General features: G+C 38.7%; 1 protein-coding gene across 1 annotated transcript in view; it reads right to left on the reverse strand.

Annotated features, from left to right (window-relative positions):
• The window catches only part of CNTN3 (contactin 3 (plasmacytoma associated)), a 91,882-nt gene that overhangs the window by 51,991 nt on the left and 22,741 nt on the right, over positions 1–17,150 (reverse strand). Inside the window, exons 3-5 of the mRNA XM_009701612.1 lie at positions 15,413–15,508; positions 5,962–6,165; positions 4,327–4,429 (exon numbers count right to left, since the gene is read on the reverse strand). Coding sequence (XP_009699914.1) covers positions 4,327–4,429; positions 5,962–6,165; positions 15,413–15,508 — 403 coding nt within the window. The remainder of the gene's footprint in view (positions 1–4,326; positions 4,430–5,961; positions 6,166–15,412; positions 15,509–17,150) is intronic.

Genomic DNA, 17,150 nt, shown 5'->3' on the forward strand with positions numbered 1-17,150 from the left:
ACTAATTTAATTTATATTCTACCATACAGGCGGCAGAATCACAAAACCATAAGTTACTAACTCAGAAAGAAAAGGCAAAGGAAAATATTTTTTGGTTGGTGACAAGTCTTGTCACACCAAACATGAAATTAATTTGTCTGCAGCATTACAGCCCCCACCAAGATGAAGGTTCCACCTTTTTGCAGCAAAGACTCAGCAGCCAGATGATGCATTGCATCTGTGCCTCATCTTTCGTCCTACGCATCTGAGGGCACTTCACAATAAAATTAAATCTACAGCTTCAGTAATGAAGACCATGCCTAGTTAAACAAATGAGACAAAGCTGAGGCCTGAAAGCTGCTATCATGTCTGCATCAACTGCTGACACAAGGAAGAATTAGGATCCAAGAGGCATCATAATTAAAGCATTCAGGCCTCTAATCATCCTGATGTACTACTTGGGAAACAACAAAGCAGCAAGGTTTTCTGAAACCTGGTATTGTGTCTCATTCTCCCGTGATCACAAGCCACTCTAACTAATATAAGAGAGGATCTTCCACAGCTGCTTGCTCATCCTTAAAGTACAAATCTTAAGGTATCGGCTCTATCAGGAATGTGGGATGAAAACAGCAAACTTCACTTGTGGTGGCAGAAGTCATTCATATATATATGAGTTTAGAATCCCATATCTGATCCTTTTGTAACCTCCTACGAAAACTCCTCAAGAATAGCCTAGAATAGCCATCTAATGAAGAAGTGAAACCTGGTATTTTTATGTAAGTTTAATAAAGATAGTTATTTGGACCCCCATTGTAGCTGTGTGATTATCTACTTATACTAACAGCCTCTAGAAAAACCCTTCCCCGAACACACTTACAGGAATATATGAGGTCTTCCCATGAAAAATGAATACTCTGGGTTGAAAGAAATCTTGTTTTGTATTATTCACGTATGCTCCTTACAACCTCAGCTGGAAATGGCCCATATGCAGGGATTCTGAATGGATTATTTCCCTATCTTTGAGAAGAGAATGAAGAAAAATGTAAAACACAGGCACAGTTTAATAAATGTGTGCACCAGACATGAAAACTACTTTGCTTATTTTCATTCCAGAAACTATTCTTATTTGTGCAAGCGAAAAAAGTTATTTTGGAAGAATTCTACAGAAAGCAGCACAGTAACTCAACTGAACATAACTCTTTCCATAGTACTCAATCCCCTCAAAGACATAGTGAACAATAATTTAGATGTATGGCATGATTAATACAGCTTGATCCAAAACATGACTTTTAATACTGGCAGAGTATTAAACACTGTCAGCATAATGAATATTAGTGCAGAACACAAAGCCTCATCTCTTCTATTAAATTGCCACAGGCTGCAGTATTTGAAATAGTCAAGCTACTATTTCGTATTTCAGTTTTCCTTCTTTTAAACAAGTAAGTATAAGGTACTTTCCTTTTTGCCCAACTGTATTTCCATCACAGGGAGGACTGACTTACTCTTCAAAATCTTCTCTACTGTTCATGGTCTCTGTTCTACAAAATGGGATTCAGAGTCAAGAGCTGGCCCAAGTGCTCTTGTTCATTCAGGGTACATCCCTCTAAACCCTCTTCCCAGAAATAAATACTGACTCTTTGGCCTTCTTATATTGCTTTTCCTTGAAACAAACAAATGTTTATGACTGGGCTAGAAGGTCATTGGTGAGAGTCAGTCATGATATTTTCATGTAAAACGCAAAAAGCTTCGCAAGAGAGCTAGGTTGAATATACCTGCCTCTGGATGTCCCACAGCCCGGCAGAAGGAGTACTTCTTAGGTGGCTTTGAGTTCCCCCATGTAGAAAGGCATCTTAAAACTCAGCCATAAGTCTGGCCTCTTGTGCTTGCATTTTAAATGTGGAAGTGCTTTTCGAGCAAGGCCCAATAGGTATGATTTGCTGTTCCATATAGAAAAGAGATGCTATTTCTCTAAATACCGTGAAAGTACTTTCATTTAAGACTTCTGGAGACCAAAACCACAGCAGGTTGCCTATAATCTGCCTTAGATGTGAAAGATTTCTGTTATTCATAGCACAGAGGTAGTAGCAGCTGACAGCATTGTCTGAACCAGTGGACTAACAGTATGAATATAGAAAATTACGGATAATGGGAAAGCAGTTGTGAAATCCAAGAGAGATAATAACCGTTAGTGCTTGTGGCAGATCAGAGGTATACCTCAACAAATGTTGAGCTGAATTGATTTTAACATAAACAGACAATAGTAGGGGCTAGAGTTTTAGTGGAATTTAGGCATCTAAAGGTGCAGATGGCCACACTGCTGCATTTATATGTGCCTAACTACAATTGTAAACAGCTGGAGGTAGGAAACTTCAAGCTTTTAACAATTCCACTAATCACCTACACACCTTTAGAAATCTGGCCTTATCTAATAAGTTAAGAGTATTTCACCTGCAATCTGTTTCTCTTGCTTTATTCACATAGAAATGCCAGCTCTGAAATAAAGCTTTTTCACTGATTGACACATCATTGAAAATGTGGCTCAAGGCTCTGTTCAGAGAGAAAAAAGCAGACTGAAAACGGTACAGTTCTGTATGAGACATCTAATCTATCAAAAAAAACCTAGAGAGGGAAAAACTCTCCAGTGACACCACTGAAGAGCCTTTGCTCACGAACAGCACCTCTCAAACACAGGCACTAGACTAGATGCATATTAGCAGTATGATACAAAAAAAATTTATGAAGAATGGATTTCTGCCCATGGATCACTAGTATTTAGGCAGTATAAGTAGGCAGGGAAGTATAGCAACACTGGTTTCAGCTGAAGTCCTATATATGAAGAAAATGTATATTAAAGCTGCGTTAACCCTCTCAGCCATTCTATTTTCTAAGCATAGCAGAGAAAGTATTGTGCTCACTAAGGGATTTCATTATCTACATGTCCTTTCAGTTCACCTTTTTATTTTCTCTAAGATGTTCTTAAAATGGTAAAACCTGTGTGCCACATTAACATGACCCATCTTTACCCCTTCAGTAAGAAGGCACTGTTTTGTACACAGCATTTACTCTGTTTTTGAAATGCTTTTCCTCAGTCAATGTATCATTGTCAAATGCTTTCCATGCAACAGATGGAAATATGAAATGACAACTTGAAATGTAAAGCCTGCACTGACTCACACACAATTAAGGAGGTATTTAAAGAGAAGTAGCTTGACAGTATTTGGAAAGGAAAATCAGCTTAAGCAGGAGTGTTCCAGTTTGGTACTTGTTTTGGGTCAAAAAAATGCGTATGCCTTTGAATATAACTGTGGAAATATTCTTCATCCTTAAATAAAAATTACCCTTAAGATTAGTTCATATAAAAATCTCATCTGAAAGGGAAGGCCATTTCCCATCTTATTAACTTTTTATTTGCTTTATTTTTCTGCTTCCCAGCATAGGTTCCAGAGGAACATTTGATTAATTTGTGCTGTCTGCAAGTCAGGCTTTTAACCTCTGGGAAAGCTCTAAACACTTTAAAAGCTTACAGCCTTAAAACAGATTGTCAAAGTAAACTTAAACTAAATAGGGGTCAACAATCTAAGGTTATTTTAGCTTTTCCAGGGAAAACAGATGCTCGTTGGAAAGACTAGTTTTTGTAGGCTGGTTACACTGATTCAGTTAACCATCTGCTCTTTGAATACAGAGCACCCCTTGCTGTTTGAATGCACTACTACTTCTGTACATGAATACAACACTGTAAGCAACTTAGGAAAAATGTAGGCTACCGCAAGCCTAACAGATTTGTAGATGTTAGCAGGAAGGGCTACTGCTAGGGCTTCCTAGGGCTCCTCAGCATCGCTTTGGAGAAGAAGGTGCCGAGAGCCATGTGAATCCATTGCATGTATTCCAGACAGTCTATGTGTTCTTGAAACACAACCTATTTCTCCAAGTTTCGTTCTTAACAACAATGCCACACAGAAAAAATGTTCCTGTTTTGATGCAGATTGGATGTGAATGTGCAGTTACACTGAATGCTGTAACTTGAAGTCAAGTCTCATCTCCGAGTTAAAACTACTCTCAAGGAATATAGTCTTTGTTCTGGTTTTCCCTCTCTTCCTCACCCTTCCTCCCCCCCCAACTTCAACCTGCAACCAAGTGAGCTTAAGTTATGGTATAATTTTCTTTCTCATTTCCTTGGCAACTCATTGTGCAGAAACAATAAAACCGAGATAAGGTTAAAAAAAAGTTAAGTTTTACAAATTCACATTCTGACCAAAAAAATTCCCCTGTGCAAATTAGAAAGAATCATTGTTTCTCACTGTGGAACAGTGTTAGAACCCATATTTTAATAAAAGACAAAAATCTTACTTTCCAAGGGCAAAGCATTCCAGTTTAACAGATGAGCCCTTCGCTGCATATGTTGTTTCTGGAAAACGTACTTCAATCTTTGGTTCATACTCCCCCATCACACCTGTTGAACATCAAAACAGCTAGCACTCCAGTTGAGCCTCAGACCTGTCTAGTATAACAGAATTTCAGTGTAAAAGAAAGGATGGCATTAATAACGTTAGAGCCTTATGTTCCACCCGTGGCAATCAACACATGATGCCTATGGAGCAGACTTAGCCTGTTGTGTAAAATTTAACCCTATGCCGAAAGCTTATGTGAAATCTGTAAGTTCTATGCATTTGGGAGTTGAAGAGCATGACTTTGTACAAATTCTGCATGTACAAGTATGTTGTGCATTAAGGTTTTAGAGATAATTTAGGGTTGACACCTCTTGTTAAGAGGTGTTAACAAGCAATGCCTTTAACATTGGCCACTTCACCAAGCGGCCACTTCTCAGGACACTGAATAGACTCTGGGTGCAAGAGAGAATTACAGAATTCTTTGTAGCCAAAGTACTTGTAAAATACTCAAAGCTTCTTTAAACATCCAAAAGTGAGCTCCAGGCTTGAGAAAGGCTGACATAATTAGATGTAACGATCACATTTGAAAATCTGGCTGAACATCTGATAAACCGCAGATAAACCCTTGTCAGTTTAGGGCAGATCCTACACCAAAAATGAACTGATTCTTTTTTTATATTTAACAGGGATCTGGCTAATATTGCACGTACAATTTGCACCGTTGCCTTAGAGGCTGCCTGTTTAGAACCCAATCCAGAGGCCACAAAAGTGAATGGGAGAAGAGATTGAGAGAATGAGTCTGAGAAAAGGAATAAAGGAAGGTGATGATACGGAAGAAAACAGCCAGAAAAGATCTTAAGCATTTACACTCAAAGTTCGTACCAAATTATTAACTTTTGAGCCGTGGAACTGTAACTTTGTTGTGGGTGAATATGTTATAAAGCGACAGAATCTCACAGTGGAAGTATTATTCTATAACAAACAGTTGAGTTTTATTTATCCTAGAAATGTAACTCTGTACAGACTTTTCTTATTGATTGCTGCCACTGCTTTGCAAACAGTACAAGTATATTGAAATTTAGGTGAGCAAACTTACAAACCAAACTTTGTGTAAAGATTTCCCAGGTATATATTTCTCACTGTGAACATTTAATTAGAAGTGTTGCCAGAAAGATATTTGTATATGTGTGGGTGAGTTTCTCACCTCAATGCCTCGCTGTGAAACAGCTTTCTAGATTTGATATTTGAGCTATACCTGGATTATAAATTTAGAAAGCTTTGCCAGATTTAAGCCTCAACACAGGCATCCGTAAGATGAAAAATATTAACGTACCATTTGACATTCTCTCGCCGTTTTTCAATGATATTGAGCGCTGCTTTCTTTGCATATGTTTATCTCATCATCCCTGTGCTGACAGTTCAAATCTCATTTCAATCCAGCAGAAACTGTGGGATCATGTCCCACTGCACACCTTTTTACTGGGAGCCTTTTGCCTCTATGAGGACGTATAGCGGTATCAATCCCCAATCACTGGAGATGGACCGGTTAGCATTGTGCTGCACGTTTTCAGCCAAGCATGCCCAGATGACTTACCATCGCTGCGGAGAGTGAGAGGAGTGGGTGGTCCCTGCACGCTTTGCTTTGCTTTAGAGTTAGTTACAACACAGGTGTAGTTGCCCACATCTGATGGCTCTACTTTGGCAATGTACAGATTTCCCGTTTCTTGTGAAACAAAGCGGCGACTATCTTCCTGAACATACAAGGTGTTATTGTTGAAGACCCATGTATAGGACAAGCCTAGAAAACATCAGATACGTATCATGCATCCTTTCCAGTATAATCTGCTTTCCATTAGTGTTTAAGTGTAGTATTGCCAGTTGAAAGAACGAGTCATTTACAGGGCAAACCACCGGGGATGCGCAAATTAGCAAAGGCAAGGTAAGCATTGCTTTAGTTTTAAACTCATTTCAAGCCACTTCAGAAGGTCACAGAATTTTTTGTCCCCTACTACTTTTCATTTTCCTACTTAGCCTTTTTTTAAATAGGAATGGCATTGCTGCAATGCCATGAGAAAGCTGTTTTAGTAAATAATTTCTATTTATAACACTCCCTCTGAACATCCAGAGAGCCAATTCCTTGTCACAGTGTTACGGCTCCTTTCTTCACTCTGAATATGGAAAAAAAACACCTGTAACACAGAGCTTTATCATCAGATTCTTATGAAGGTGGGGAGCTCAGCTGCACTCAAATATTTTGGAGATTATTTAATATTTGATCATATTGCACATTTGACCCTTCCTCTCAACTTCTATACTTACCTCTGTCCTGTGCTTCTTGTCCTATTGTAACATCCTAGCCCTCTTCTGCCATTTTTTTCCGTACAGCGTTTCACTATGTATATCTTAATAATGTACAGTCTAAGCAATCTAAAACTAACTTATGTGACTAGCCCACCATGGAAGGGCAGATCTCCATGCCAGCTACCATCCAAGAACATTGCTTCTCAGAAGGGCTTTTTGGCCAAGCCTTGTCACGCTGCCATCAGTACCGCAGCGAGCAGGTTCAATGCTTACATCAGAGCGTGCTGCAGCACAGGTACACCCGAGGTGTCCTGCCGGCCCCACACTGAGGATGCTCTGCGTTGCTGCCAGCACCTGACAGCAGGAGCAGGACTGAAATTCTGTCTTTAATAAGGCACAGTAAATCAGAAGTTTCAAAATCTACCAGTTTAGCTTTCCTTAATTAAATGTATAATTCATAAGCTAACAGTGTTCTGCCAACAGCTTCATTTTTACACATTTCCCCCATCAACAATCCCATTTGAAAAAGATTATTTACATTTCTTCCCCCCCTCTCAGTTACAACATGGGTGCAGTATGGTAATAAGTCTGCAAACTCCAGTAGTTTTGTGAAGTTTTATGTTATCATCTTCTAACATTTTAGGACTCTCATTAGAAATGATGCATCTCCAGGGAGCAATCAATGATACTTTCTATACTTGGCTAAATCCTGCAACAGGCTCTGTTTTACTACAGCTTAATGCTAAACTTTTTTTCTGATGTACAGTAAACCTAGAAGATGCAACAATTCCTAAAATAGCGTAATGCAGGAAGTGCGTGTACATATACACGTGCACACATGCAAGATAAAAGCACCACGTTTTCACATTTGCATGCCCATTTACTTTTAGGTACCTGGTTAAAGCATCTGTTTACAGAATAAAATCTGGAGAGGGGTGGGTTTCTCTACAGGGAAGATCAGTCTATACCTAGATATAAGTGATGTAGACATGACTTGATATGTCTTCCATAGACATACTATATACCGACTATGTTCTTGTCTCAGGATAAACATTTGATGACTATAGTCTGGCTGGACAAAGGGACCAAAGTGGCTAGTGGGGGCAAAACTCTGGTTTTGACTCATTTTTTTTGAAGTTCTCTAACCTGCAAGTTAGAGACTGTAAAGAAAATGCTGAAGATTTGCAGGGTAAATACTTCAATCCATGTCACTTAAACAGTATGCTGTAAACTTCAGATTTCTGTGGAAGAAATACCTTGGATCTGCAGTCACCTTGGATTTCACAAGAACACCCGAGGGCTGGTACCCTGATGTCCCTTCTGTAACAGCTGGAACCCCTGCTTTCCTCCTTGCACAAAGGTGCATATGGGCTTATGTGCACCAAAACCGCTCCGAGCGATTGAACCTGATAGTTGGATGCCCAAACTTCCATGACAGGATAGCGTATCTAATGAGAAACTGGAGGCAATTTAAAAAGTGAGATAATAGGATAAAAGAGATTGGAGGTTCCCTTGCCAAAGTCCAGTTCTGGTGCTGACAATTACTGGGGTGAAAAAAACGCTGACGCACTCTAACAAGACACCACTGTACCTGCTCAGATACCAAAAGGATGTCCACGAAAGACCTTTAAACCATCTTTTGGAATGCAATCAAAAAACAGATTTGTGCTGTAGGACCTGGTGATACAGCTAAATTCTCTGTGTATGATAGCGTACAAATCCTAACAAAGCTCTATCAAAACCAACTTTATGCTACACAGTCGTTCTTCGTGAGGTCAATCTGTGAATTAATTAATCAGTAAAAGAGAGCCAGTCCTTGTCTGTCCTGATTTCAGTTCTCAGGGGGTTCCAGTTAACTTCATCTTCCAAAGTTTCTTTTACTCTCTCCCTGTCTGTACTCCACCATTGCCTTAGGCCTATTGATGAATTTTCCCATTAACTGAGAACAAGTGCAGGCCCCTCCTTTTCATATTTAAATCCTTTTTCCCTTCAGTATAAGAGATATAAACACTAACACTCTTCTAACTGCAGGTTCATCATTGCCAATCCACAGGCCATACTTGTCTAAAGCCTAATTCAGCTCCACTAAAATCTGTAGAAACCCTAATTTTAATTGACTTCAACGGGAGTTGGATGAAATCTCAAGAGGAAGGAGGCAAACTTTGGAGATCAAACTTTTTTCCTCTTCTAAGGCATAATACCAGCAGTCTACTCCCTTAGACAGTATCTTTTCTTAGAAAGTTAAGTGACAACATCAACAGATGTAATAGCCCAGAAAATCTAATGTCGTCTTACAAAAGAAACTACTATTACTTAAACATTTCCATTTTGGGTCACTTTGAATAAGGTCATCCACATAGCAGACCAACTGAATTAGCAAAAGGACGGACCAAAAGGCCCATGCTATCACTTTTAGGGTTACATTCATTTGCATGAGTGAGTCAGCGGCTGGGAAGAGTGTGGTAAAGGCGATGCTGAACAGAAGGTAGTAGAGGCATCGAAGGGAAATTATCAAGAGTAGTAACCTGCTAATGAAGTCTAGCTTAAATGAACTTGAAAATCACTGCTGCCAGCTATTTTATGGAAGAACAAATAAAGTTACAATTATTTTTTAGTTTATTTCTTTGTTTTCCATTTAACCACAGGATTTCTGAAATATATTGGTTGGGATCACACTTCAACATACCCTTGACAGAATAACTCACTTTCAGAGACCGCTATGAAAGGGCTTCTGACTTAAAAGGTCTTACACAAGTCTTAGCCACTATCAGCACCAAAGATTGTTGTGGGCTTTTTTTCTCTATTTCATTTTTTCCTTTGTGCACAAGCCTGTTTGGCTGTAACTTTCCCTCTGGAGTAATCACTTTTCATATGATGTTCAAGATGAATCAACATGCCTGAAGCAAGGGAATAGAGGTTTTTCTATACCAGATGAATTAGCCCAATTTTCCTGTTGCTCTTCTCACTATAGTTGACGTGTGATGTTTTAGAAAAATAAACACATGAAGTAAAACTACATAGTGGACCTTAAGGGAGAGAACAGGCCAGGGAAGGGAGCCCTTCCAGAGATGTTCACTGATCACAGGATGCCACTGTGCGTCATGAAAAGCAAGTTGGAGTAATTTTGGGTGAGTCCTTACTCAGTGGTGCTTTAGATATGGACCAAAGAAGCAGAACTTGGTCCCAGATTGTGGTTTTTTTTTCATAAGCTTTTGAAAGAAATTGCTTACAGTAAATGTTGAGCTTGTTCCAAAGATAAAGAGAAACTACGATTTGTCTCTAGGTTACAAAAAAAAATTCTGCTAACCTTATGGAGCTTTATACCCAGAGAGAATCCCTCTGATATGCAGACCTAAAATAATGACAGTATAAAATTCAGAGCATTATGAAAGTTTCAGGATTTAGTTCACAAGAACTAATAATAAAACGTTATTCATATAATTTCTACCCTCAATTTTTTAATTTAACACCTATATATCAAGGTGTTTTCTAAGACAAGCTTCAAAAACATTAATCACTTTCAGGTAACTAATTTTTTTAATTCTATTTAGCTATGGCATAATAAATATCACAGTACAACTTCTTTTCACATCTACAGCTGATTGGTCTCAGTCTAAATTAACACATTTGAGCACTGAACACCAGAAAATTATATTTAATCTCAAAAGACAGTGATCCCAATGCTGTTACTGACTCCATGAGAAGATGCCTTGGAGAGCACAGAACCACCTCTACTTCAAAGGGCCCACATGTCAGCAGAGGGATAATTACAGCAACATAGACTTCATTATGCATGAGTTATTTTACTAGTGCTGCAATCCTAGCACTTGTTTAGGTTGGGTCTTTTTAAATCCAAGGTGACTATGTGGTGTCCATCTCCCTTCTCACTCCAGAGACTCCCAAAAGCAGGTTAACTCCACCTCACTTCCCAGCCAAGCACTGCCTGGTGGCCAAGTCCTGAGCTTGGCCAGGCAGGAGAGCATCGCCTACGCCGGTCAGCTGTGGGCACTTTCAGAGTACAGCTGGGAAAGAATTCAAGCACCTGATAATCACTCCTGAGTCCAGGGAATATAACATTTCAGAGCTTTACTCAGCCCAAGAAAATTCAAATCAATACTGCTCATTCTGCAGGAGAACAGCTACAGGGTGGGCCCAGGGAAGAGCCTCTGCCCCTCCTGCCAGGGCTGGTGGGAAAGGGCTGAGGAGTCATAGGAGCACTGAGAAAGGGACTCAACCCCTGACTAAGGCACTCAGCTTTATAAAGGGAAATACACTTCAAACCTTCTCTTTAAGGTCATACATTTTACCAAGTAGACTCCTTAATATAAAATGCAGAAACAACCCGAGGCAGAAGTCCAAGACCCTTTTACATAAGGCAGCACTGCTCATCTTCTCCCATCCCCTCCACACACCCAGTTTCCTATATCTTGCTTTCACCTGCACCTCCTTCCCCATCCTTCTGCTGCCTGAGGATTCAGCATATTCCCCCACTAAGCAGGTCCACAGGGTTCCTACTTCCTTAAGTTTCTTTTTAAATGTAGCCTTAAGTATAGTAATGTCAGCATAGAGAGAGAAAAGCCTATGGACTCAGCATCCCAGCTTCAAACTCTGGCAGCTCTCATACACAAGTAAATGCAAATGCCCAAGTGATCCTGCCGCTCCTAACAAGATTAGGAGCTTCCTTAAAGCTCTGCAGGGAGCCAGCTTGAAGGAAACAGGCCTTCTATCAGGCTTCGCTTCTAAGAAAATAAATGAATAACAGTCCACCTCACAGTCTTATGTCAAGTTTATTTAGGCAGCAGCTTCTTAATCATATCCAGGTCAAGCTCATATACAGCTGCAGAAATGAAGGCTTCTTCAAGCCTCCTTCTTATGTACTTCTCTCTACCTCCTAGCTTTGTATAAAGCACTATTTTTTGATAATAAAATAATACTATATGTTGATTACACAGGGAAAAAAACAGCTGACCTAAAGAACTTAAGCTAGAGAAAAGACACTGCTCAGAGAAAGAAATACAGCTTACCTTCCCACCCCTGCACTCCAGAGCCTGACTAACAAGCTGATGAAAGTCACTGCTGAACTTTATCAGGTGTGCTAATGAGCCTCCTAAATAACAACAGCTGAGGCTGGAGAGGCGGGTGCATAAACAGGCAAGGAGGGGTGGGATGAGGAAATAAAAGGTTTAGGCTGGGCAATATGGGGCAGCTTTGCTGTTTCCTTCAAAAACTAATTATGGGCTATGAGTTTTTTTATTTATTGACTATGACAATTTTTTTATGTCTTGCTTGACCTAAGGTGTAAGCTATCCCTTTGAAAGGTGGGTTGTTTTTTTTTTTATTCTTGTGTTAGATCTTTACTAAAAGTGCTAATGTTTTCTTATAGTAACATAGAGTAGTTTTTATTTTGGTGTTAAATTTTTTAGTGTAACTTTAATGTAACTTTGCAAGGCTTTTTTTTTCTTTGAGAGCTAAAGGTTTAAAGCTGATGTGAAAACTGTTGAAGTAATGCTTCTGTACTTTTTTCTTGTTTATTTTGATTGTAGAGTGCCTAACATATTCTCTGTTCCCTGTTAAATGGAATCGCTTTTCTTTTTCTTGTAGAAGAAAAAATAGGTTATCAGTGTGGTCTTAGTTAAGAAGCACGTATACAACAAGGCAGTAGTACAGCTGTTCTTATCAACTATGTCAGAAAACTAAATTTCATTAAACTTAAGCTTTAAATGTTTTAAATACTTTTGAATGTGGAAAAGTGCTTATAGCATATGCTGAACAGCTGGGTAGCCTAATGGTATCTGCAGAGCTTGCTTTCCTGTGAACCTAGCAGAAAGTTTAACTTCAGACTGTTTGCCAAGCTTATCTAGCTCTGCACCACAATGTGTGGATCTCTGTAGCGAGAGGTAGAAAGAGAAGTGAAATGTTTCACTAGATATTGTGGATGGCAGAAATTTCTTGAGCTCTCATTCTGTTTACCTGTTCCTACTTCTTGATATCATATGGGAAGAAACTTCAATTAATAAAAACTCCTTACTGTTATTAGGTTCTTGCCCTTTGAGGTCCTCTTCTATTGCTAGAAGAAGCAGATGCAGACTTTCTAGGTTGGCAGGAAGCTTTACCTAGTACATCCTATTCCAAAATAACCATATTAACGATAGCTGCTTGGAACAACTGCTGTAACAGAGGCTTTCTGTCGTCCTTCAGGTCAAAAGAAAACAAAGCCAGTAACCATCAGAACTGTGTTCCTCTTCCCTCTATGTAATGTATGGGTAGGGCCAGGTCTGTTAAGTGATTTATCCTGGGGAAAGAAGCAGCTGGTCTATAGAAAGAGTGCCTGAAGGGCTGTATCCATCTGCTCTGGCTCCCTTGGGTGTCTTTTCAATGACATGGATAACTTCTTTCCAAGAGCATAGTCAGTGTTTTCTACCCAAGCGGTTAACCTCAGTTTCCCTGCAAATGCTCATACTAGCAAAAAGTCTGCACTAGTTATAGGGTATATCTACTAAGTTGAATAGGAAATTCCAAGAGCTATTTTGTTTCCTGGTGTATAAAACACATTATGCAGCTTGTATTGTCTTTCTTATGTTAACATTATAGGAAAGGCAACTCTTTTCCTGCTGGTATGGTATGTCTTCTAAATTCCTTGATACCTAATTGATTCCTATCGCACTTAAAGTACTGTGCAGAACACTTGTAATGGAAGCTGTATGCATGGCTAGGAATCCTTTCTCCTGTAGGTATCGTGACTTGGAGGCAAGGGTTGCAATTAAAAAAAGAACTAAATGTACTATCATCTTAATAAAACCAACTTCCTAAGCATCCTGAGATAGTATACAGCTTATCATATTTCACACTATGTACTTCATCTCTATAGCATATAATTTTGCATCATAAATACAGCATTTATGGATGACAAAAAACCTCAGTTTCTGTTCTCTAGAGATTTGTTATTTCAGACGGTGTATTTTTCAGGCCTATTGGTCAACAGCTCACATTGCCAGCTTAAGAAACACTGTGGCAAAGGCTTTGTTTATGGATGCCATTTTGTCAGTTCAATTAATCTGGGGTGAACTCACTTGTTAACTATTTATTTGTTCTGAATGTTTTTTTCTACTCATTCTTATTTGTCAAATCATAATTTTACCCTACAGCAAGGAGAAAATATATAGCTTACTGACTCAAGGATGGATGTGTTGTCTTTATGTCTGTCCCGTTGATACATTTCAGGAATTCTTTCAAGCCTTTTCTGCCCTTAAGGACCAGGTTTCACTTCATCTCCTTGATTATATACTTCTTTCATATGGCTGTAAACACTAAGTGAACTGACGTTTCCTCTCTGTTCAAGACTTGTGGGCTTTAAATTGATTGATGGGTTTCTCTACAGCTCTGATATACTGTATCCTCTTTATAGATCACTATTTACCTTCTCATGGGAATTTGTCTTATAACTCTGTCTCTTCAAGAGGAATTGAGGAAACGTTGCTGAGAGTGGGATGTTGGTGCTAGCACACAGAAAACTGCAGCTCCTGTGGATGTGTTCACTCTTGCCATTGACATGCTATTGATATTTCCCCTTTATTAATATACATATGCTTTTCCAGGGTAAAATTTCCAATACTCTTCAGCTAGTTATGTTAGGAAACCACAGTTCTTACTCCAGACTTCAAAAGATCTGAAGCAGTTTTGATTTGGGTTCTAACACCTCTGGAGGAGATTTGGCTCAAAACTTGCAAGGGTCAATGCTGGGGAAAAAAAAAATAATCTCAAAACATGACTCAAGAGCTTCTCACTTCTGGTAGGTACAAAAAGTGTTAAGAAAAAGATGACAACGACAGTGTACATATGTGTTCAAGTCTTTGTATTGATCTGAATGCTGGTGTTGGCAGTGGTAATACACCTATAAAAAGGGGGAAAGGAAACTTGCACCCTGTACTTAGTGTTTTCTTAGACGAAAAGTGTGAAACATCATGTTAAATGCATTGCTCGTTCATTGCATATCACCTGGACTTTACCTTATCCAGAAAGGAAGCCCTCAGCAAGAGCCTTACGGTTAAGAAGCACTAGTAGGCAATGGCAACAGATGCAACGCATCCTCAAATCAGTTCCCCAGAAAACTCCTTTTCATTCTTTACCTGAAACACTGAAAATTATCGATCAACCTGATCTAATCAGATCCCCTTCAATGGGACAGTTTACCTCTCCATGCCAATCTAAATTTTTCTATGACTTTTAAGGTTATCGGGAAGGAGAGTACCAGGTACTTGAGAGCAGAAGACAAATTTTCGTGAAAAATCTAACGTGTAAAATGCAGGATTAAAATTATAGCATTGAAGTAGCAAGCACTTAAGACAAAATAGTCATTCCATTCAGTCCTGAAGTGGTTTTGACGTAGAAAGACTTGCCCATTGTTGCTCTTCTGCCATTCCATATGGGCAAAGGAGCTGAGATAACCGGTTATGTCAGAAGACAATCTTTTAGACCTTCATGTTAGCTTTGCTTGTGTCACACCCAGAGAGCAATGACATGTTCTAGTTCCTCAAGTAACCACAGAATAATAAAAAAGAGCCTCCTAAGAAGTGTGAACCTCAATGCCTTTTTAAAGAAATGAAACTCAAGTTTGTTGTAAACCTCTACACTTCATGCACAAATAAATTCCTGTGCTAATCGGGCAGGGAACTGCATAGGTTAATTCTCTTGAGCTATAGCAGTCAATGTCCAGGCTGCACACAATGTAGGTTTATCCATCGTACCTCCGTAGTGTGGTGGAGGACCACAGAGCAGCACCACTCCTTGTCCTTCTCTGACTGACACTGTGCTTCTCGGTTTTGCTTCAAAATTTTCAAGATCTTGAGAGAGAAGGAGAAAACAAGATCCAGTTATTATCTGTCAGATTTATTCCTAACTATATCCCAAGCTATGGAATTATGTAATTCAAGAACATATTGAATAGCATAATATAATCTTAGTATGTGAATTGACTTACAGTATGGAAAAATAGGTTATCCAACCTAGTATCTAGTCCTTTGGCAATCATGAGGTACTTATTCATAAAGCAGTTATCCTCTAACCCTGTGAGTTTGTATTTATAGTTCCTGATTGCAAAGTTAGTGTATTATTCTATGACTTTTTCTAGCACTATTTTTTGGAACTTAATAGACTTTTAATCTACATAAATAGGAAAAAAACCATTTTGCACTATTTTCTTTTTTATAGAAATAAAAAGCAGGTGTGCTCTTCTAAATATACAAGTGATAATTAAACATCAGGATTCCCACAGAGTGTGTATTTAAATGATGTTAAAAGTATGTTGTATTCTTAAGGAGTCTGCTCTGTCCTAAAGCTGGCTGCAGTAAGGGGATATGTTTTAACTGACTCAAACTTTAACACTGGATTTAAAGGAGAGAAAGAGGATACTTTCAGTAGGAAATCATGTGATGGTTTAGGGAAGTCTTCTGTATAAACAGGTTCATGCCTGTCTTCTATAGGTGATTTTTATGGCTATTAATTTTTTTTTTACTGAATTTTTTTATTAACATCACACAATCTCCTCTGCTTTATCACATTTCATTGAGATGTGGAAGGATTATAAGTCTCATTTCCTTTAAATAATTCAAAACATGACACAATAGATGTACTTATAAAAAATGATTACTTAGTTTTTGATCCAGTTCTCCTAATAAGAAGACTTGCTACTTTTGTCAGAGTACTTTGGGAAATGATTGCTTGATATACATTCAAAATATGTTTTAATAGAATAAATAGTATCAACTTCCCCTTAAAACTCTTCATACCATAGTGTCATATGCTGCTTTCCTTAAGCTTAATTTTATTTGCCTTGCTGCAGATTCTTGTTTCAAACAATTGTTCCATTTTTCATCAGCTGAACAATTACCTGATCCGGAGTTCAATAAAAATAATCAGTTCTTGTTGGTCAAAGCAATAATGATTACTATCTGTACAGGCTCAGCTATTTGTGTCAATATATCAATTTTCTCCCCCTTAGTTGAACTTTACAGAGTTAATTTTTTTCTTTTCCTCCTCTTCATCTCCTGTATATCGGTCTCCTATGAAGACATTGTCTACTCAGGGGTGACTGAATTGAGTTAGGCAGCTGTAGCACCTCCTTGTGCTGTCATAGCCACAATACCTGTCAATACACTGGGAAAGGGTTTTAAACTCTGATGTTCTTTTAATTGTGTGCTGGCTAGATTTCTGCCTTGCAGTCTGGGTAGTCCGGGGAGACAAAAAAAGACAAGAAAGGTAGAAAAAAAAAATTAATTTATTTAGCTTTATTCCATCTGGTAATACTAATTGGAAAAGAAAACAGTGGATGGATGTAATTTGGCTAACAGGAGTTTGGCTTCATACTTAGGAGGTACTTACTGGTCTAATCTCCGAATGTGTGGATTTATTTATTTACCTGTTTTGAAAATTCAGTCTGAGAACTTATTAGCTTTCTTCTTTTTCTTTTCTTTCCTATGGGTTAAG

Source organism: Cariama cristata, unplaced genomic scaffold (genome assembly GCF_000690535.1).
Source record: "Cariama cristata isolate BGI_N322 unplaced genomic scaffold, ASM69053v1 scaffold8886, whole genome shotgun sequence".
Lineage (NCBI taxonomy): Eukaryota > Metazoa > Chordata > Aves > Cariamiformes > Cariamidae > Cariama > Cariama cristata.